This window comes from Sorex fumeus, unplaced genomic scaffold (assembly GCF_029834395.1).
Source record: "Sorex fumeus unplaced genomic scaffold, SorFum_2.1 ptg000024l, whole genome shotgun sequence".
Classification (NCBI taxonomy): domain Eukaryota; kingdom Metazoa; phylum Chordata; class Mammalia; order Eulipotyphla; family Soricidae; genus Sorex; species Sorex fumeus.
Window position 1 is genome coordinate 9,329,982 of NW_026606081.1, and position 22,205 is coordinate 9,352,186.

At 39.1% G+C, this 22,205-nt stretch overlaps 1 protein-coding gene across 1 annotated transcript; it reads left to right on the top strand.

Moving 5' to 3' along the window:
• The first annotated feature begins 61 nt into the window (after positions 1–61).
• CNOT7 (CCR4-NOT transcription complex subunit 7) lies at positions 62–20,357 on the top strand. Its single transcript, XM_056114087.1, has 7 exons — positions 62–239; positions 1,916–2,127; positions 3,081–3,274; positions 10,509–10,670; positions 13,988–14,132; positions 15,435–15,545; positions 18,772–20,357. The coding sequence occupies exons 2-7, from the start codon at positions 2,011–2,013 to the stop codon at positions 18,898–18,900; spliced, it is 858 nt and encodes a 285-aa protein (XP_055970062.1). The 5' UTR covers positions 62–239; positions 1,916–2,010; the 3' UTR covers positions 18,901–20,357.
• The last annotated feature ends 1,848 nt before the right edge of the window (positions 20,358–22,205 follow it).

Below are 22,205 nucleotides of genomic sequence, written 5' to 3' on the forward strand. Positions count from 1 at the left end.
TCAGCGCGCGCCCCGCCCCCGCCGGCGCCGCGCCGCGTCATCAGCGAGCGCCCCCGTCAGGCCGTGCGAGAGGCGACGGCAGAGCGCGGCGCGGCGCGGCTCCGGCTCCCCTTTCTCCCCGGCCCGGGCGAGGAGAGGTGTCTATGGGGCACCCGCCGCCGCCGCCGCCGCCGCCGCCGCCGCCGGGTGCGAGCTCTATGGCGAGGAGGAGGAGGAGGAGCGCCAGCGCAGAGACCCAAGTAATCCGGCGCCCGCCGCGGGGCTCCGAGGGCCGGCGAAGGGGCGGGGACGGCGGCCCGCGGCGGGCGCGCCATGGCGCCCGGCGGCTGGGGCGGCGGGGCGGGAGGCGGGAGGGTATCTGGGGCTGGGGGTTCGTCCCGGGCGGCGCGGGGTGATGACGTGGGGCTTTGTACCTGGGGCTTCGCCGCGGGACGGAACTCGGGAGCGGAGGGCGGCGGCCCAGGTCCGCGGCTCCGCGGCTTCCTTCGCGCAGCGGGGCCGGGCGGGCGCGTCCGGCTCCGGGGGCTGGTGCTCGGCCCCTCGCGCCGGCGCGGGGCCCGCGGAGACGCTGCCCCATGACTCGGGTCTTCTCGGCTCCCCGGGAGCCCGCCGTGCCGAGATGCCGCTCCCGCCCGGAGAAGGCCGCTGATGCTGGCCCTGCCGTAGCGACGGAGGTGGAGCGAGGCGGTGTGGGGCTGCCGGGGACTGGTGCAGCGCGCGCGCGCGCGGGGTGGGAGTGCGCCGGGTCGCGGGGTGGGTGGCGGGGGGTCTCGGCGGAGGGGTCCCCGGGTTCCCCTTCGGCTGCTGCTCGGAGAGCACCGGAGGTTACATTTGTAACACTGCGGCCGTGGTGATTGGGAGGCGCGCGGGGGAGGGGGAGGGGGTCCCGGATACCTCCTTTTCTTTTCACCAAGGCGCTTTATTAAAAAAAACAAAACAAAACAAAAAAACCCAAAGACTTGTACGAAGAAACGGCAGGCGCGGAACACGTGGGATTTCCGTGTCCGAGAATCGAAATAATTGGTCTGTCTTTTGTCACCATCATGTGCCGTGGAACGTGTGTCTGTCTTTGGCCCAGAAATAAATGTGAGATGTGCTTGGTAGGAAGAAAATGCTATGATTTATAGAAAACTAGAAGTGATTTAGGTTTTGCTATTATGGATCAGATTCTACTCCCCCCCCTCCCCCCCGCCCCGCATCAGGGGGCCTGGAGGGGAACTCAGGTCTCATGCCTGCAAGTCATGGACTTTACCGTTAAGCCACATCCTCGACCTTGCACTCCTGTAGATTCCAGTAATTTCTGCGGCTGTGTGCTACTTTTGTCTCAGGTGGCTTTTCTTTAAAATTGCTGGTTTGTTTTGGTCCCATTCAGTGTAGATCTTGTATTGAAATCGTATTTTGAATGTTAGGATAATGAGTAATAGATAGAGGCAGACACAACCTTTGCCCTAGTACACATCTGATATTTTCATACTTTTTTTGCTTTCATCTCTGATTGTATTTCTTAGTATCAGTGAGTTGAACTTAGAACGATCTATAATTTACTGGGAGTATTTTCAGATGCTTTGTGTGGGGGGCCCGGGAGACTTGGGAGATGGTAGAGCATGTGTTTAGCTTGTCGGAGACCCAGAGTTGAACCCCTAGCACCTCATGTCTCCTTGCCCCAACAACTGCCGGTGTTTTAGATATATATGAAAAGCATGAGTTTTACTTGATACTAGAACTAGAAAACCTCCGTCCTCCCTACTAACTAGCTGTGTGTCACCTTAAAGTTACTTATAAAACTTTGGGTTTTCTTATAATCAAGGACTTTGAAAAAAAACTCTTGAAAGAAAGAAAAAACTTTTAAGTTTTTTAATCAACTCATTTACTTTATGATTGAGATTTCTGATGTGGCTGATTTTTATTTTGACAGGTACACGAATAAAGGATAACGTATTTTGTGAAACAAATCTTCGATCACGTTAAACATTTTGATGCTTGGCATCTAGACTCTCTTGTGTCCTCACTATGCCAGCAGCAACTGTAGATCATAGCCAAAGAATTTGTGAAGTATGGGCTTGCAACCTGGATGAAGAGATGAAGAAAATTCGTCAGGTTATTCGAAAATACAATTACGTTGCAATGGTATGTTTCACTGAATCTTTGAACTGATGTTTTTTGGGTTTAGGTTTTTTTTTTATTTTGGAAGGGTTTGTAGTCTTGAATTCAACCTTCTAGTTAATATTTTAAAAGGTGTTTTCAAAAGAAAGGGAGGCCTTGGGGCCGGAGCGCTAGCATGGCAGGTAGGCCAATGCATTGCATGCGGCCAACCCACGTTCAATCCTCGGCGTCCTATATGGTCCCCCAAGCACCGCCAGGAGAAACTCCTGAGAGCAGAGCCAGGAGTAACCCCTGAGCATTACTATTACTGGTTGTGACCCAAAAAGCAAAGAAAACAGAAAGGGAGACATTGCCAATATATTCTAGCAAAAAAGCCATTACAAATTCATCTGTAACTTTACAAATTGGGTTTATTGTTCATTGTACTGACAGAGCCATGGAGCTTTTGAGTAAGAGAGTATTAATGAGTTGCAGGGGTAGCTTAGAGGGCTGGAGCGTATTCCTGGCATGCATCAGACCCCAGTTTTGATCCCTGGCACCCAAGGTCAGATGGCCTCCCAAGTACCACTGGGTATTGCTATGGTGGTCCCAGCACCACTGGGAAGCCCTCTATCATTCATCCAAAAAGATACTGAAGAGCACGTGAAAGATTTGTGATCTTAGGAAGGAATTAAAGAAGCAATATTTTGTTATGAGTAAGATAGGGTCGGGAAGATAATGTGGTTGGTGATACTTGTCTGGAGGGACTACTCCCAGCTCTGCTCTGGGTTATCTGTGATTTTAATGTAGGGGGCAGTCATTGAATGGTTCTAAATGGTAATTCTGTTTCTAGTTAGGAGAAATGCGTGATTGAATATGAATGTTGAGCATCTCATTGCAATAGAATTCTTCGATTTTTGTCAGTGTTTATTTGGGGTATCTGTGGATTGTGGTTGTGACCACTTAGTAATTACTGGGTCATAAAACTTGTTTTACAGGACACCGAGTTTCCAGGTGTGGTTGCAAGACCCATTGGAGAATTCAGAAGCAATGCTGACTATCAATACCAACTATTGCGATGTAATGTAGACTTGTTAAAGATAATTCAGCTAGGACTGACTTTTATGAATGAGCAAGGAGAATACCCACCAGGAACTTCAACTTGGCAGTTTAATTTTAAATTTAATTTGACGTAAGTAGGAAATAAATATAACCCAGACTTTTAAATAATCTGTTTAATTTTAGGATTTCATCTTGAATTGTATGAAATTCTAACTGAATTTGTTATCCTCTTGTAAATACATAAAATCAAAAAATGTTGTTTTATAAAATCATACTTTTCAGTTAGCATCTTAAATTTCAGGTTTTTAAATTTTAAGTCTTTTCCAAATGTTTTATTCCACAATGAAAAGAGAAATGTAACCTTTTGAAATAGGTTGTAAATCTATATAAAATGTCTAATACGTTATAATTATATTATCATATTGCGTTGTCCTATTTAGTAGGGTTTACTTGTGTAATCTTGGGCTAGAGCGATAGCACAGCGGTAGGGCGTTTGCCTTGCACGCAGCCAGCCCGGCCAAGCCGGGTTCGATTCCTCCACCCCTCTCAGAGAGCCCAGCAAGCTACCGAGAGTATCTCACCCGCATGGCAAAGCCTGGCAAGCTACCCGTGTTGTATTCAGTATGCCAAACACAGTAACAACAAGTCTCAAAATGGAGACGTTACTGGGCCCGCTCGAGCAAATCGATGAGCAACCGGAGGACAGTGCTACTTGTGTAATACAGTTTAACGTGAGATTTAAAGGCGTTTTAATGCACTGTTTATTTAAACTCTTTTAATGTACTCTTTAAAATATGATAATGGATTAAAATGTACATTACTATTCAAACTGATACTAACCTTCGTACATCTCAGAAACTCTGAAAACTGCCTTTACACTTTTCCCAAAGATAACATTTTGTGAAATGAATACTACCTCATTTGTTTCGTGTTAATTTTTCTTAGACCAATCATCAAAACATTTTGTATTACTGAGATACTGTTGTGATCTTGGTACGTGAGTAGGGGATGTCCCATCAGTATCTCTCTTTTGTTATGATCAGCAGTTTGCTTTTCTAGAAGCATCTTTGTTTTTGTAACAACTGCTTTGGTAGAATGACAGAGACCTTTTTTCTTATTCAGAGAAGGCCACTGTAATTTTGCAACCAGGCTTTGCTACATTTAATACTAGTACTTGTTTACGGAGAAGAATAATGAAAAGATTAAGTAGGAAAGGTTAGTTGAAAGGTAAAAAGGTGTTCTGACTGATGCTGAGGCATAACAGAATGCTAGATATTTTTAAGAAATACAGAAATTGACTTTGCTCTAAGTGACTACATTGAGTGTGTCAGCCACAGCTGCGCTTCATGCCAGGGAGATGTTGAGGAAAGGTTTTGGCATTATAACTTGGTGTTTCTCCATAGCTGTTCCCAGTGCTCTCTAGTGCCATAGTCCAAGAATTTGCATTATTGCAGACTAATGACTATTAAGAGATTCTTTCCAAATTGAATTTAGAATTAATTTGTACAGAAAAATTTTTGAAGTCATCAGTTGTGTTTATCACAGTAATGATTGATACTTCACAGAGTTATTTTGGTGGGAGGTGGAGGTGTGAGTGTCCCTCCTGCAGTGTTGGGCTGATTGGTGCGCAGTTCAGTGTGGTGACCTGAGGTTAGGATGCTCTGAGGATCCTGTGGTGCTGGGATTATCCACTCCACCCAGACAGCTGCTGGCTGGTCTTCAGGACTGCATTTGCAGTGCCTGAGGAACCATGTGTGTGCCCCAACCCCTGTAGTATCTTCCCAGCCCCCACACAGAATCCGTTTAATCAGACTAGGATTACAGGGGACCATGGATTCTGGTTTACAGAAAGGAAGCTGATAACTTTCTTCAAGGAAAATCTCAGTGGAAAGGAACTTGAGAGAATACCGTAAGAAAAAGGCAAACAAAATCAAATGGTGGTTTATATTGTTTTATAGATACTACACAGGCATTTGATGTTAATGGATATTTGTCAGTTACGGAAGTTGCAGACTGTTCGGGATTAGAGTATGTGACTAGACAAGACTTTAGAGAAGTAGCTGAAATACAGTCTTAAGGCATTGGTAATAATAATGATAAGGAGACCTTATCTTTGAATCTAAAAATGATTTTAAGGAACAGAATAATAGTCCAGCAAGTAGTGAGCTTGCCTTGCATGCGACCAACCAGGGTTTGATCCCTGGCACCCGATAAGGTTCCCTAGCCCATCAAGAAGTGATCGGTGAGCATAGAGCCAAAAGTAAGCCCTGAGCACTATCAGCTGCGGCCCAAACATCCAAAAATAAATAAATTTAAAATTTTAAAAGTAAAAAGCTCTTAAGATGGGTAGATGTAAAATAGTTGAAGACTTGCTTGATCTTTGTCAAATATTTCTTTATGGAGGCTATTAAAGTTGTACCAGCAAAGGTTTTTGAAACTTACAAGAGATCTGAACTATTAATATCCAGTGCTCAGGGGTCAGATATGTGTGGAAAATAATGTTCCCATTAGAGCCGATTGCAATAGAATATCTGAATATTTAATAAGTAGATGATTGCTATTCTGATTCCCCCCTCCCACCAGCTGTACCTAAAAGTGAGAGCAATACTTGCAGGAAAAGGCTATTAGAACTGAATAGTACTTTCACCGTTAATAAGTTAAGGGAGAGATAATTCCAGAATTTTTTTTTTAGTGTAAAAAAAAGAAAATCTAAGGTGAGAAAACGATAAAGGGTAGGAAGAGACTAGAAAGAAAGTATGATGAATAGGGCCAGATGGTACAGAGGTTAAGGCGCTTGCCTTGCTGCAGCCAACCTTGGTCTGATTTCCAGTAGCACTTTCCCTGAGCACCGCCGGGAATAAGGAATTCGCAGTGTTAGATGAAAAGGTAGGAGAAATCTTCGATTTGTCAGAATGCTCGCTCATTTGTTGTGTTGACAGTTCTAAAAGTGATCGGATCAGTCCTGACTTTGCAGGATGAGGTAATGATTGCGAGTTACTTTGTTGGCTATCGAGTGGAAGCAGTTGTATTAAAGATCCCATCCAGAGAGAGAAAAGAAGTAGTTTTAAGTTTTAAAATTATGGAGGAAGTTGAAGCTTGAAGAACGATTTATATGGTTTGAAATTTCAGTTTGTGGGAAAACAAAGGGAGATTTGTGTTGTTAGAGAATTTAGACTTTTTAAGTCCTAATTTTGGATATTTGGTTCCCTTACATCTAATTGTTGTAGGAAGTGCTCATTCTATTTGGAGGACTTAGAAAACAAGTTGAAAGTGATTCGATGCTTAAATAGAAGAGAAACTGGGTGAATGAATACCAGTGATGAGTACATACCTTTGCATATGGAGTAAGACACATATTAAAATTCTTGTAAATGGGAAATAACGGTATTTCATCTGGTATGTATAGTCTAGGTATATATAACGTGATTTGCAGAAGTTTAAAACATTGTACTTTGGACCAGAGAGGTAGTATTGCCTGTCATGAAGTTGTGTTGCCATGACCCTGGTTCAAGTCCCTGGTACCATATATTGTGCCTGAGCATCACCAGAAGTCATTCCTTAGTATTGAACTAGGAATAGATCCCGAGCCCTGCTGGGTGTGGCTCAAAAACCTCTCTCTACCCCCCAAATCATAATTTCTTTCTAAATAAATCTTAATGTATCTAAGCCATTCACTATGGTTGGGCCTGTAAATTGTCTGCTTTTTAATTTCTGAGCCATACCTGGAAGTTCTGTTCAGTGCTAGGTTAGGGTGGGGAGGTGCTTCTTCATGTGCAGTTCCAGGGATTAAACCTGGGCCTCCCAGCATGCTGAGCATGTCACCACCCATTGGGCTCTTTTCCCAGCCCAGCTTTCCACATTTTTGGAGGGGTGGTGGTGAGGGGGCCAAACCCACAATTGCTCAGGGCTAATCCAAGCTCTGTGTGTAGGGATCACTCCTGACAGGCTCAGGTGACCGTATAGGGTGCCATATTCAAGCCATGTGCTCTGCTCACTGTGCTATCGGGTCTCAGCCCAGCTGTCCACTTTTAAAACTTTAACCTTTGTCTTTAAATAGAAGGCCATTTTTAAGATACATCTCCACCATTTATTTTGTTAGTAGGTATCCAAAAATGCGAGTATTTTAAGCTTTATACAAAAGATGTGGTTATCTGTTTGCATATACACTTGTTGGGAGTAAAGAGGAAGATGAGATTGAGTTTGTTTTCTGCAAAAGTGTTATTTTAAGGGTGATGAAATTACTTTTTAAAACCTATCTAAATATTAAGTCATAAGGTTTTAAGGTTTGCTACTCTCACTCCAATAAAATAAAGGTACATCTGTATTGTGAAAATATTAAAAAAGTTAAGTATTACTAAAAATAATAATACTTTGCTACTTTGACTTGCGATAATGTTTTGTTTTTTTGGTAACTAGTGGAGGTACTAATTTTTATCAAATTCAAAATTATTTTTGTTTTTTTATGTCTTCTCATTAACTGTGCAGCTTTTAGATAAACTTATTTTCTTACTGATCTAAGTTTGTTAAATATTAGGTATTACAATTTGTATTCTACTTTGCACTTTTTCTTACTCAGGATTATTTATATAAAATTAAAGAGGTTTACATTTTTAAAACATAAAATGTGAGGCAGAACTGCCTTGAGGTTGATGCATTTCCAAATTTTAAAACTAATAACAAGTTTAAAAATACAAATTTGTGTCATTGGTTTTGTTTATATTTGCTGACAGAAAAGTTTCAGTGGGAGGTTGGAGAGATAGTACAGCACGTCCTGTTTGCCTTGCATTCGGCCGATTCAAATTCAAAACCCCGGCACCCCTGATGGCGTATGATCTCTAAGCAGTACCAGGAGGAATTCTTGAGTGCAGAGCCAGGAGTAAGCCCCGAGCACCTGGTGTAGCCCAAAAACAAAAGAAAAAGAAAATTACAGTGCATTTACTGAATTTAACATATCTAATTAAAAGTTTTCATTTTTAAAATATAACTTGAAATTGTAATGTTGTCTCTTTGTTCTTTTAGACCGTTTTTACATAGCTTTCACGCCTTTTTTTTTCATTTGACAGTGTTAACCTAAATTTTATACTGGTTGATCTTTAATATTAGGAATGATCACATTATTGTGGGGCTGGAGTGATAGCACAGTGGTAGAGCATTTGCTTTGTGCGCAGCTGGCCGGGCCAAGCCAGGTTCGATTCCTCCGCCCCTCTCGGAGAGCCTGGCAAGCTACTGAGAGTATCTCCCCCACACGGCAGAGCCTGGCAAGCTACCCGTGACGTATTCAGTATGCTAAACACAGTAACAACAAGTTTCATGATGGAGACGTTACTGGGCCCGCTCGAGCAAACTGATGAACAACTGGAGGACAGTGACAGCGACACATTATTGTTCATTATCATTCTGAGTTGATTGAGCTAAGCAGGAAGCCAGCTCGGCAACTGCCTGTTCTTAGATTTTTAGCTAAACTATTTTAATTACTTTTGTGAGATTAGCATTTTTTTTTTGTTTTCCTACATTTGATAGAATTTTTGAGGTTGGAGAAAGGTTTCAAAACTTGCAATGGAGACTCATGGGAAAGGCAGTTAATTGATTTGGAGAATCAAAACTTGTTTTCACAGTTTGAAAGTGCTTTTGTCAGCAAGTTTCTTTATCCTATTTGGAGATTTACATAGCTAAGGTATGGAATTGGTTCCAGTTATTTTACAAAATAACTTTTTCAATGAAATTTAGTGGACAGTACATGAACTCATCTGAACTATATGTCAAATTATGTAGAAAAAAGCAAAATAACTTTATTTTTGTTTACCAAACTTGAACTTGATTATGAAATACTTTTGTTACTCATCCTGATCTCTCCTGGGGATTGCAGTTTAATAGGCCTACAGATGGGACTTGGGGATTTATATTTTTTGAAAGCTCTGTGGGTAGTTTGGTAAAGACTGACTTAAACATTACATCACTCACTATTACACCCCATTTCATCTGTGCTAACATACTAACATAAGTCATTGACTTCCTGAAGCATAGGTTCTAATCAAAATGATAAACAGTAAACTTAACAGAGACCAGATAACGTGAGACTGGAAAAATAATTTCTTGTATCTTTGGCTATAATTGGTTAAGGCCATCTCTCAATGTGAGCATCAGGACTTAATACGATTCTAATTGCTTAAGGTACATAAATTGCATGATAAGGCCAAAAGTACCTTTTGAATGAAAAAAAAAATTATTTAAATACCTTCCTCAGGCTTTTCCAGGATGAATTTTGATAGTGATTATTGTTGTTGAATTGTTTGTTTGAGGGTCGCACCCAGTGGTGCTCAGTGCTTATTCATGGCTCTATACTGAGGGATCACTTATGGTTTGACTCGGGATGCCAGGGATCAAACCTGGGTTGCCCATGTGTAAGGCTTATGCCCTGCCCACTGCACTGTCTGCCCAACCTCCCTTTCTATAATCACCGGATTTTATTATTTTTGAAGATATTTAGAAACAAATTAGTTTTTAGACAATAGACCTTAAGAATGCTTGTGGATCCAAATGAAATGTTCCTCTGATTTCACTATTTTGGTTAAAGATTTTAATAGGATTGTCTTTGTACTCTTTTATTTTCAGAAACATTTCTTGTAATCACTTTTTTAATTGAATATTTTGGAGAGCATATGCTTGTGCTGAAAAATTAGAAGTGGCTATCTTCTTGGCTTAAATAAAATCTTCAAGTATTGGTTTATTAGTTAGCTTTCCTTTCTTGATTTTTATATGGCAGTCTTACTAGATTAAGATTCTTAGAAGTAGACACTTGATTTTAGATACTTGACTGCTGATTGGAGTCATCTAAAAGCCTCTATTAGTGAAAAGATGGCTGCCCTCTTTTGGATGGAACATAGTTTACTGTGCTGTATCACACCTTTTTTTTTTTTTTTTTTTTTGGTATCTCACCTTTTCTATGTGATTCTTCCTTGAGAGTTGAGCTAAACAGACTCTTCCAATACCTCTGTGATTACTGCTGGGTTTGGCAGCATTCAAATGACACTGAGAGCCCCTGATAAGAACATTGTTTCTTTGTCCTAGAACCACTGGAGTAATGTTGCCCCCTCTTCATATCCTCATAAATTTGACTTGTAAAGGGTTGATGAAATTGAGTTAGTGGTAAAGATTAAATGTCACCATTGGACTTTGTGAATTATTTTCTGCATGATTTCATGCGTAAGTAGTATTTTTCTTGCCACCTACATGAGACATCGGAACAGTTTAAGCTAAGCCAGTCTTCTAATCTTGTTGCTGGCACTGGAGTTACAGATGTAAGTGGGAGAAACAAGTTTGTTTGAGATGTGACGCTGTTGATTGTTGTCTTTTTTTCTTGCCAGGGAGGACATGTATGCCCAGGACTCTATAGAGCTACTGACAACATCTGGTATCCAGTTTAAGAAACATGAAGAGGAAGGAATTGAAACACAGTATTTTGCAGAACTTCTTATGACTTCTGGAGTGGTCCTCTGTGAAGGGGTCAAGTGGTTATCATTTCATAGGTAAAAGGATGAAATTGAAAATGACACAGTGCTCCTTCACACTTGGCTTCAGTTGCTGTTTTAGCAATATCAGGCTTAGTTCTGCAAAGAATTGGATAACATATTGCATTTCTCCTAGCTCTCAAGAGACTCTTGGTGGTTAATTTAAAAATAAGGGAATTTTGTTAGCTTATGTGAAAGACAGGATTGTGTACTCTACCAACTGAGAAATAGACTTTGGTTTAAGTGCATGAGATTTATTATTACGGGTACTACTCTTTGAAAGGGAGTAATATGGTGCTGAGACTCAGAGTAGGACACAAGCCAAGCTGGTGCTCTACCACATGAGTCACATGACCAGGTTCTAAATTAATAAAAGTTTTTGAGTTTCTTCATGCTTTAGGATTTCCAACTCTGGCCTGTGACATGATTATAGTGAAGGACTGTGTATTGCAACTATTGATTCAGTACTGAGCAGTACTTGACATAGGAAATGCTATTTAATACAAGTTTACTGCCTACCTAATTTGAGTATAGTACATATCTACCTAATAGGAGTAAGGATTTGCAAATTTCAGTTTTCAGTAGAAATAGATTTAAACATAAAACATTTTATGGCAGTAAAAAAGCATGTAACTTGACAAATATCTGAATAAGCCAGTCCAGTATAGAATCTAGTCTAGACTCAGTGCTGCTTCACACTTGGCTTGGGTTTGATTTGCTGTTTGGTTTGAACCACACCCTGCTATGCTTAGTAAGGCTTGCTTTTTACTCTGCCCCGGACTACTCATGAACCATAACAGGACCATGTGGGGTACCAGGGATCAAACTTGGTCAAGTATATGCAAGACACAAGCTCCTTACCTGCTGTGTGCTCTCTCTAGTCCCTAGATTTTATCAATTTAAATATCTTTTGAAACTTTTTTGAGAAATGTTTTCTTGTAAAAGAAGTAGTAGCATCTTGTCCTTGTTTTATACTTACTGTATTCTTTCATTTAAGAAATATCCAGTAAATACTGTTTTCTTTGCACTGGGTTATTAAATGAATGAAACTAATGATTCATGGCTTAGATTTTAGACTGTATTTGACTGTTTTTTTTGGATGTTTGTCAAATTACATATTTTTTACTGTCATAAAATGTTTTCTTGATGTTTAAATCTATTTCTAGTGAAGACTGAAGTTTGCAAATCCTTATTCCTATTAGGTAGATATGTACTATATATACTCTGCGTATATATATTATTATTAATAGTATAATCTACTATTAGGTAGATATGTACTATATATACTCAGCGTATATATACTATATATACGCTGGAGCGATAGCACAGCGGGTAGGGCGTTCGCCTTACAAGCGGCCAACATGGCCGACCCGAGTTCGATTCCTCCGCCCCTCTCGGAGAGCCCGGCAAGCTACCGAGAGTATTCGATATGCCAGACACAGTAACAACAAAGTCTCCAATGGAGACGTTACTGGGCCCGCTCGAGCAAATCGACGATCAACGGGAGGGCCTTTACTTTACTTTACTTTTACTATACTCAGCTAGCAAAATTGGCCAGCTACCACCAATTTAAAGGTCACTTTCTGTTTATTGTTTCTACTTTGAATTTCTTTAATGCGCTCCAATGGCAAAGTTTTTTTTTCTTTTCCTTTTTTTAAAACTAGAAGTAAAATTTTGAACCTTAAAATTTTTATTGGTATCTTTCCTAGAAAGATATATAATAACATGCCAATGAATGTATGTTTAGTTCCACTGTGTTCAATAAAGAAATTTTAAAGGTTTTTGCTTTTCGTATGTATTTGGGCCACTCCAAGCTGCACTCAAGGGCTACTCTAGAGTCACTGCTTAGTCCCGCTCAGTGGTGTTCCGAGCTTCACGTGGTACTGGGAATTGAACCTGGGCCTGCAAAGTATGCTCTCAGCCCACTGAGCTGTAAAGATATTTTAAAAATGATATTCTTGCCCTTTCACCTACATGAATAATATATATGCTTTTTCTTTTCCTTTTTTTTTTTTTCTTTTTTTTTGGTGTTGGGGGAGATGTGTTTGGGCCCCTACCTGGCATTGCTCAGGGCTCTGCTTAGGAATCACCCCTGTGCTTGGGTTTCCATATGTGGTATATATGTTTGAATCTGGGTTGACTGCATGCAGACCAAGTGCATCTCTGGTCCCCGAAACAATACATACACTTTAAACAGAGTACAAGAAATCTCAGGGAACTGGTCTTTTATGGGGGAGTCGTTTTGTGAGAAATCTTGGAGTTGACAGGTAAAAGAAGGTATGTAATTGTAGCACCGGAGTGTAGTACAGAGAGCTGAGGAGCGAGTCAGAGGAAATAGACGTGTTGATTTGAGGGAGTAGGAGTTGTTTCAGCCTTGTTTCCAAAGTGGGCAGTATTGTCCTGTTTCGCCCCCACCCTGGGGATGCTGGAACAGTTCAGAGGACAGTAGTAGGTCTTGGTGCAATTGCAGGCATTTTCTGTTGGTTGCTTAAAGACCATAGATGAGGACACTGAGTGATTTACTGAAAAGGGCTGGTTAGACCAAGACTGGGAACTTACGCTCTAGCAAGTAGTTCCCAGCTCCTACCGCCTTTTCTTTTTTCACTTGTTTTCTGGGGCTTTCTCTTGGCTCTACACTCAGATCACTCCTGATGGTGGTTGGGAGACCATTTGGGATGCCAGGAATCAAACCTGAGTCGCCACATGGAAGGCAAGCACCTACCTGCTGGATGCTCCAGCCTCTACCTTCATTTTTTTTGTGTTGTTCTTGTTACCTGTTGGCTGTGGGGAAGTCATAATGGAACAGGAAAACCATATTCAAGTGTGAACCACTGGTGGAATGCACTGGTACCAAAGTGTGAAGGGAAATAAAAATAATTTCTAAAGAAATTGCTCTTTGGATTTTGAGCTGGATGAGTCCTTTACATAAAAGATGAGGAAGATCTGCATTATTTTTGCATATTTTTGCTAGCATTCTTCTGACAGTTCTGGTTAAGGTTACATCTATTTCCATTTTCATAAATACTTCTATTTTCATATATCTGTGAGTAGTTTGCCACAGGGATTCTCTATTCAAAAATCAGTTTACTGACTACAGACTTAATAATACAGATCTTTATATTGAGATCTCTGGATGATCAAGTGACTGGTTCTTAACACCCTGTAAAAGATACTATTTTCCATTATCATCATAAAGAAAATGTTCTGTTCTCATGACTTTGGTGGGCTCAAGGAGGTGAAACATTAATTTTTTGCTTATAGTGTATCTCAATTGCTGTATCAAAATATTTTTGTATCTATAGTATTTATGTATCTCTTTTTTAACACTTTTATAGTGGTTATGACTTTGGCTATTTAATCAAAATCCTGACCAACTCTAACTTGCCTGAAGAAGAACTTGACTTCTTTGAGATCCTTCGATTGTTTTTTCCTGTCATTTACGATGTGAAGTACCTCATGAAGAGCTGCAAAAATCTAAAAGTAAGATCTCAAGTGACTTTTGTAATCAGTCCGCTGCTCAGACAAATGACTGACATAAGATTCTAGCTTGGGGTACTGATTTAAGTGCTATTTCATTAGTTCTATACTAAATATAGGTATATTATTGGGTCACTTGATTTTTTTTCATTCATAAATATTTATAGAAAATTGTCTTTTGAAACTTCTGTGTATGCTGGCAGAGTCAGTTTTCAGCAAAATTCAAACCAAGTTTCAGGGCTCTGTCATTGCTTACCAGATTGAAAACCGTAAACCAGCAGAGAAACGTGCACACTGGGAAGTTGTCTCTTGCAACATACACATACTCTGCATGCATGATAAAATTTGAGGAGGTATCAATAATGTGCAGATTTACTTGGCAAACTTAGTTTCCCCTTCAGCTTCTCTTGAAAAGCGATTAGTTTATTTGGGTCTAGTCATTGAATCATTAATTATAGCTGAACGGTAAATCTCTTGTCATTAGCACACTTTCCCCCGAATTCCAATTATTAATAGTAAATGTGTAAATTCTGCCTAGGCAATAACTTTTATTCTGATGCTGTTTCATTTGTTTGTAATAATTTGTTATTTCTAAACATTAATTCTTTGAAAGCTTTTTTAAATTATTTGGGGTCACAACCTGCAGTGCTCAGGGATTGTTCATGGCCCTTATGTGTAACCCCTGGCAATGCTGAGGATCTAACCAGCATCAGCTGCACACAAGGCAAGCTCCTTACTATGTGTATTATCTCTACAACCTCATGAAAAGTAAATTTTTTATAAGGAAAGTTGCTCCTTCATTTTTAGAATAAATTAAATGATGATGCAGTGCAGACTCATAAGTTAGTAGGATTCTTATGCATTTGATTTGTTACAATAGCTTTGTTTCGTATAAATTACAGCAGTAGCTTGGAAATTCTCAAGTGTCTAATTTTATAATAAATGGACTCATTTTGAATATAGTTGATGAATGTTACCCTTTAAACTTGGTACCTTGTGTATGATTTGCTTCATCATATCTTTAATAAATTGTTTCACTTGTCATGTGCATTAAAATGTTTGATAGAGACATATTTTCCCAGTTAGGTGCTCATTTTTTGTGAAAATTTAGCAGAAGTTTTAGTTTCTTACATTCAACAATTGCATTGATAGAAGTTCATATTCTTTCCATCTTTATAATAGCCATCTGTATATTAAAGTTTATTTGTATTTGGGTCACTAGGTTATATTTATTTGTAACTTCAAGCATAACTTTTATTGTTCCAGTGTTTTACTTGTGACAGGCAATTTTTTTATTTCTTGCAGGGTGGTTTACAGGAAGTTGCCGAACAGTTAGAGTTGGAACGAATAGGACCACAGCACCAAGCAGGATCTGACTCATTACTCACAGGAATGGCCTTTTTCAAAATGAGAGAAGTATGAAGACATCAGTGCCTTTTTTACACTTGGTGGTTAGGTTGAGAACATTAAAAAAGTCTTATGAAAAAGGTTTTGGACAATAAGTACTTTTAAAGGGAAGGTATGATTCGAGCTACTATAGAAGTCACATTTGTCACATTTGGATAAATTATTTTTAAAAATCAGTCATACTGGAATTTAGTTCAGAAAGAATTTTAAAATAGTTTTTTTTATAGACTAAGATGTATGACGTTACCTTTGAAGTGATACAGTCCAGTCACATTATTTACATGATAGAAGTAAGGTGAGAATGATAAAAGTGAGGTGAGACGTTTACCTCAGCTCAAATACATTGCTACTTAGCACTCCCAGGTTTTCTTCCTGTAGTTACAATCAGTGCTACTCTGCCAAGTCAAGGGGTCTTTGGCATAATTAGTCATTAAACTCTTGGGATAAAACAATACTTTTGTTCATACTTTCTTTAGTACTTTGAGGATTGTACTGGGGCTGAGAAATCTACTTCCTCCAGTGATCATTTTCAGACTTATAGCATCATTTTTGGGCCATATAGTGCAGACCAACAAGAAGCATCCATGTCTATCCTGTCATCTACTAGGGCCAGAGCATTTTAGACCTGTCAGCTAGATATTTCTCATCCTAACTTATAGAGTAGGAATTTCTTTCTTTCTTTTTTTTTCTGATATATTGAGTCTCACAAAAAGATTTTTTTTTAATTTTTTTTTTATTAGTGAAAAACCATGAGGTACAGTTATAGGCTTACAAATTTTGTGCTTGGGTTTCAGTTATACAATGATCAAGTGCCCATCCCTCCACCAGTGCCCGTCATCCATCCCCATGGGTCCCAGCATCCCCCCCCTCCACCCTCATCCGCCCCCCCGTCCCATCCTGCCTCTGTGGCAGGGTATTCCCCCTTGTTCTCTCTCTCTTCTTTTGGGTACTGTGTTTTGCAAGAGAGGCTTTGAGTGTCAATCATGTTTGGTCTATCGACTACTTTTAGCATGCTTCTCCCACCCTGGGAGGACCCTCACAACACCCTTCATTTGGTACTCTCTTCTCTATCTGAGCTTCCTTTTCACCTAGAGCCTGTGGCTGGCCTTCCATTCATGGAGCAAAATTCCTGGTACTAATCTCAGCCATTCCTGGGTGTTATTCTCCCTTTTTGTTGCTTTATGTTCCCCAGATGAATGCAATCTTTCTGTGTCTATCCCGCTCTTTCTGACTCATTTCGCTTAACATGATACTTTCCATGTAGTACCACTTGTATGTAAATTTCATAACTTCATCTTTTCTAACAGCTACATAGTACTCCATTGTGTAAATGTACCAAAGTTTCTTTAACCAGTCATCTGTTCTTGGGCACTCAGGTTTTTTCCAGATTCTGGCTATTGTAAAGAGTGCTGCAATGAACAAACAATTGCAGATGTCACTTCGACTATACCTTTTTGCCTCTCTGGGATATATTCCCAGGAGTGCTATAGCTGGGTCAAATGGCAGATCAAATTCTAATTTTTTAGAGTCGTCCATACTGTTTTCCAAAAGGGTTGGACCAGCCGGCATTCCCACCAGCAGTGAAGGAGGGTCCCTTTCTCGCCACATCCGCGCCAGCACCGGTTGCTTTTGTTCTTGTGGATGTGGGCCAGTCTCTGTGGTGTGAAATGATATCTCATTGTGGTTTTGATCTGCATCTCTCTGATGATTAGTGATGTAGAGCATTTTCTCATGTGCCTTTTTGCCATTCGAATTTCTTCTTTGCGAAAGTTTCTGTTCATTTCCTCACCCCATTTTTTGATGGGGTTGGGTGATTTCTTCTTGTGGAGTTTAACCAGTACCTTGTATATCCTTGATATCAACCCCTTGTCGGATGTGTACTTGGTGAATATCCTTTCCCATTCTGTAGGCTGTCTTTGTATTTTGGTCAATGTTTCTTTTGAGGTGCAGAAGCTTCTTAGTTTAAGATAGTCCCATTTGTCTATCTCTGTTTTCACTAGTGGAGTGGTAGTCAAGTCAGATCAAATTGGGCTGACCCCTGTTGAAGTCAAGTCAGATCAAATTGGGCTGACCCCTGTTGAGGCATAGCGTAGAGCTCAAATCCTCAAGTGTAAAAACGTTAGTTACTAAGCAGTGAAATTTAGTAGCCCCAAGTCTACTCCTGTTCTCATGTCATTAACTGATGTGTTCAGATATGCTTCACTAAAGTCCGTTACACAGAAACAGACCAAAACAGACATAAAAATTTTACTTCTGTAAAATCTGTACTACGGCATTCTTTTGAGTATGTCTTCTTTGTACACTAAAGAATTGATAGCTCTTGGAAATTTCAAACTTTATAGAAATGTATTGAGAATAGATAGAATAATGTTTTGCCATGTGGCACAGATTCAGAAGTGATTTGGATTGTTCATAAGTAAATATTTTGTACTTTAAAATTATATTTTGGATTGTCAGGTCTACGTTCAAAAAATATTTTTTAATGTATTAATTTTTTTGGCCACACCCAGTGGTGCTCAAGGCCTACTCCTGGCTCTTCGCTCATTGATCACTCCTGAAAGGGCTCAGAGGACTATATGGGGTGCAGGGGATTAAGTCCGGGTCAGCTGTGTGCAAGGCAAATGCCCTGCCCATTTTGCTCTAGCCCTGTTCTACATTTTAAAATATGACTTAGTGTTTTGATTACTAGTGATAGTGGATTCTCTTCTGCTGCTGACTCATTTTTTCTTGGCTTTTCCAAAGATAGCCTAGTATGAATAATCAGATTTTAGTCTAGAACATGCAAAATGTTCTAGAACATGATAGGATTTTACTGCTTTTGCCAGTTCAGCTTGCACGTAGATGCAAGGTTTCAGGCTTTTCCCTTCACCCCAAGGACCTCCTCCCTGGTCATCAACTGTTTCCATTTGTTTTTACTACTGAATATTGTTAGTGGAGTAAAAATGTCTGCTATTTTTCTAGGATTACAAATTTTCATACAAGTAATGTAAGTTTTAGCAAGGAAAGACATGTTTATACGTTGTTGGGAATGTGTTTCTTTGGTTTCTTTTGGCTTAATTCTTGAGAAATACCGTCATTGAATTTGAACGTGTGGCCTCAAAAAAGCACCAGAGAAAGAGTTTTCATTGTTGTTAATGAAGGAAGTACTTGCATAGGAGGTAAATGTAATTGAAATATAAATTACAAGTGGTATCTTTTGGTTAAAATTATCTTTTTCCCCCAAATTCCTTTTTAGATGTTCTTTGAAGATCATATTGATGATGCCAAATATTGTGGTCATTTGTATGGCCTTGGTTCTGGTTCATCCTATGTACAGAATGGCACAGGGAATGCATATGAAGAGGAAGCCAACAAGCAGTCATGACATGAAATAGTCCTTTTATTTTTATTTTATTTGAGCTACACACATGCTTGTATATAGGTTTTATCTCTGGTTGAATCCCTTGAACAATAGATAATACTTTTTTTCCCTCTCATAGCCCATTTTATTTTCCGCCTCTCAGAGTATGACCATTCCTATCTCAGATCTTAATAAATAGAAAAGTATTCAGGTTAAATTTGGCCTTAATATACTTATTAGCAGGTGTTTGAATGGGAAAATACGTCATACTGAATATTTTGATAAACTTTATCTACCTGAACTTGGTTATTTCCCCCTTTCCTAAATTAACTAGCACTGATTGTAATTTATTCCCCTATTTCATGTCTCCCTTCCATTCTACAGGAGTTTTAGCTATTTGAGATTGTGGACCATCAATTTTGCACTTTAGAGAGTGATTCTTACTCAAATCCTCTGTTTTATTAGAAATTTTGGGCTCTCTTGCTCCTACCTGGAAAAATGACCATCTGCCAACTGAATACAGTATTGTTTTTGACCCATGGGATATATAACACATGCATTGTGCAGACGGTTAATTCAGCAAGACTACAAAAAATGGACAAAAAACTACTGAGGAACTTAGTAACTGCTGTTTTCTGTGTGTAGTGTTTAATCTTCCAAACACATCTAGTGTCTGTCAGTTTCTAAATGGCATGTGCAGGCTGCTCTGTGACTGAACAGTTTTTTAAACCAGCTTTACACCCTTCAGGAAAAATCCCTTGTGATTGGATGTTGAATATTTGCCAGGAAACTGGTAGTCAGATGTCGAAGCTGCAGTCATAATAGCACACTTCCCTTGATCAACTTTTGGTTCCATCACTGTTTACCCTTATTTTAAAATTATTTTTAATTTTATAGCCATACTTATGATGCTCTTGATTTGTTGATTCCACAAATCAATTTCATTAAAGTCCAAAGAGAATAAGTATCTAGGCATATTTTGTACCAAATTAGAAGACAAAAAGTTGTGCTTTCACAGTAGCAGAAGATTATAAAGTAATGGAGAGATTTGGTGCAAAACAACAAAATACAAAAAAATACATAGCTATATAAAATGGCCTGAGGAGTGTAATGCTTGTTTATATTTTGTGTATATCTTTGCAATCTATTTTATATATATTGACAAAAGAGACTGTGAAATATTTAGCCATGCAGAATATGTGACCAGACCAGAGCATGTGTAGGAAGACTTCCTGGTAATCGTTAACTCTACCCTGAAATGATGGACTGCAACTTAAGATGTGTTTTATCTACACTTCAATCAGTAATATTAGCAAATCTCTAAATGTTAGCCACATGGTTTGTTTCTCTTGTACATTATTCATGATAGTACAATGCTGTAACTGGTGGTCCTTTTTAAACAAAACATTATTTGCAAAACAGAGGGTATTATTTGTTTTTAAAGCTTTTGTAAATAAAGGCTTCAGAAATGTTTTCATATATATGTTGATGACTGGTAATTTTTTTTTTTAGAAATATTTATTTGGGGTATTTTTGTTTTACTTGATTTTAATTTGGGTCACCGAATAGAACACCGTAACTTCTGTTTAACCTTTTCATTGAAAAATCAGAGCCCTCTGTATTTCAACAGTGTTGGCTTATTATTTTCTAATACCTCAACTAGATTTTAAGAATTTCTACTTCTACTTTTCAGGAATGCATTTATTCTGAGAGATTTACAAAGTAAATGTATTTACATACTGTGACTTCTCTTTAAAACTAACACATAACTGGTTTCATTTTGACCTTCATGTCCTTAAAGGAATTATGAGTATTGCCTTTTGAATAACTTCAGTTACTAAATTTTATAACTTGTATCAATTTTGGTTTCTGACTTTAAAAAGTAGAAATATTTTATGATGTCTGTAAGATGAACATTATTACCTTAACTAAATCCAGCTTTGGGGTGTAAGATACTAGGCTAATTTTTCATGTTCCTGAGCCAATTTGAACTCAAACTATGTTCTGTTAAATCTTCTATAGCAGAGGTCAGTAAACTATGGCCTTTAGGTTCAAACCTGTTTGCTGCCTCTTTTTATGGTTAGTGAGATGAGGTTGGTTGGTATTTACAGTTTTAAAATGATTGGGGGTGTAGGTGGGGGAAGACGAAAAATAATTATTTCCTGGTGTGACCATTATATGAAATTCACATTTCAGTGTCCATAAATAAAGTTTGATTGGAATGCAGCCACACTCATCATTTATGTACTGTCTGTGACTACTTGTGTACTACAGTGGGAAAATTGAGTAGCTGTTACAGAACCTGCCTGAGTTAATCTCGTTTTACTTTTCTACTTGGTATACTACGTAAGTAGTGCTGTGGACATGACCTCGTAGCATTTGAAGTGCCAGGTTTTTCTCAGTGTTTTTTAGTTACCAGTACATATCCATTATGCCCACACAAGAAACATGCACGATTGTGTTGTTAAGGCACAGTGGAATGTAGGTCATATTCTCAAAGTTTATGTAAATGAAAGTTTTTGTGCAATGACACTATAACATAAAAATACATATACTGTCTGTCCTTGGTAACATAATCATACCAAACATAGTCACAATCTTGAAAGATGAAAATGAGCCTGCAGAGTAGATTGTTTGCTAAGCAAAGAAAAATATTGGGGTGTGTGTGTGTGTGTGTCTTACTGCAGTAGCAGTGTGCCCAGCTGTTAATCATGGAGTAACTGAAGAATTTCTGTTAATAGTTTGTTAAACAACAGGTGTGATTTTTTTAAGTTGAGAAAGTACAGTCCAACCTCTAATGGAGTTCGTGAGGATGTGATAAATACCAATCAATGGTACTGAAAATATCAGGTAGATCAGGTTTAAAAACTTGTGAAGATGTAGTGTGCAGGCACCCATTTCACCTGGATGATATACACTTCTCCCTCAACCTTTTCACTGTTGACTCTTACTGCCACTACAAAAACCAAGTAGAAGGAGAAAAAAGTATTTTCTACACACTTTTCTCTTGATTCCCTGTAGCCACTTGAGGATTATCCAGTCTCTACTTCCCTAAACATATCCTAGAAGGAATTTCAGAACATGTATGCCTGTAAGATAATTTTTTTAAAACTAACACAAATACTTGAATAGAGCAAGATGCTTTGAATAGTGGCGTTAGGGGCTATATATATTTTTTTGATACTTTGGTATTTTATTTTAATGAATCACCGTGAGATACAGGTACGGACTTAAAAATTTCGTGATTACTTTTGAGTACTCATACCTCTACCAGTGCCCTTTCTCCACCACCAATGTTCCCAGTGTCCCACCATCCCACCCTTTCCCTC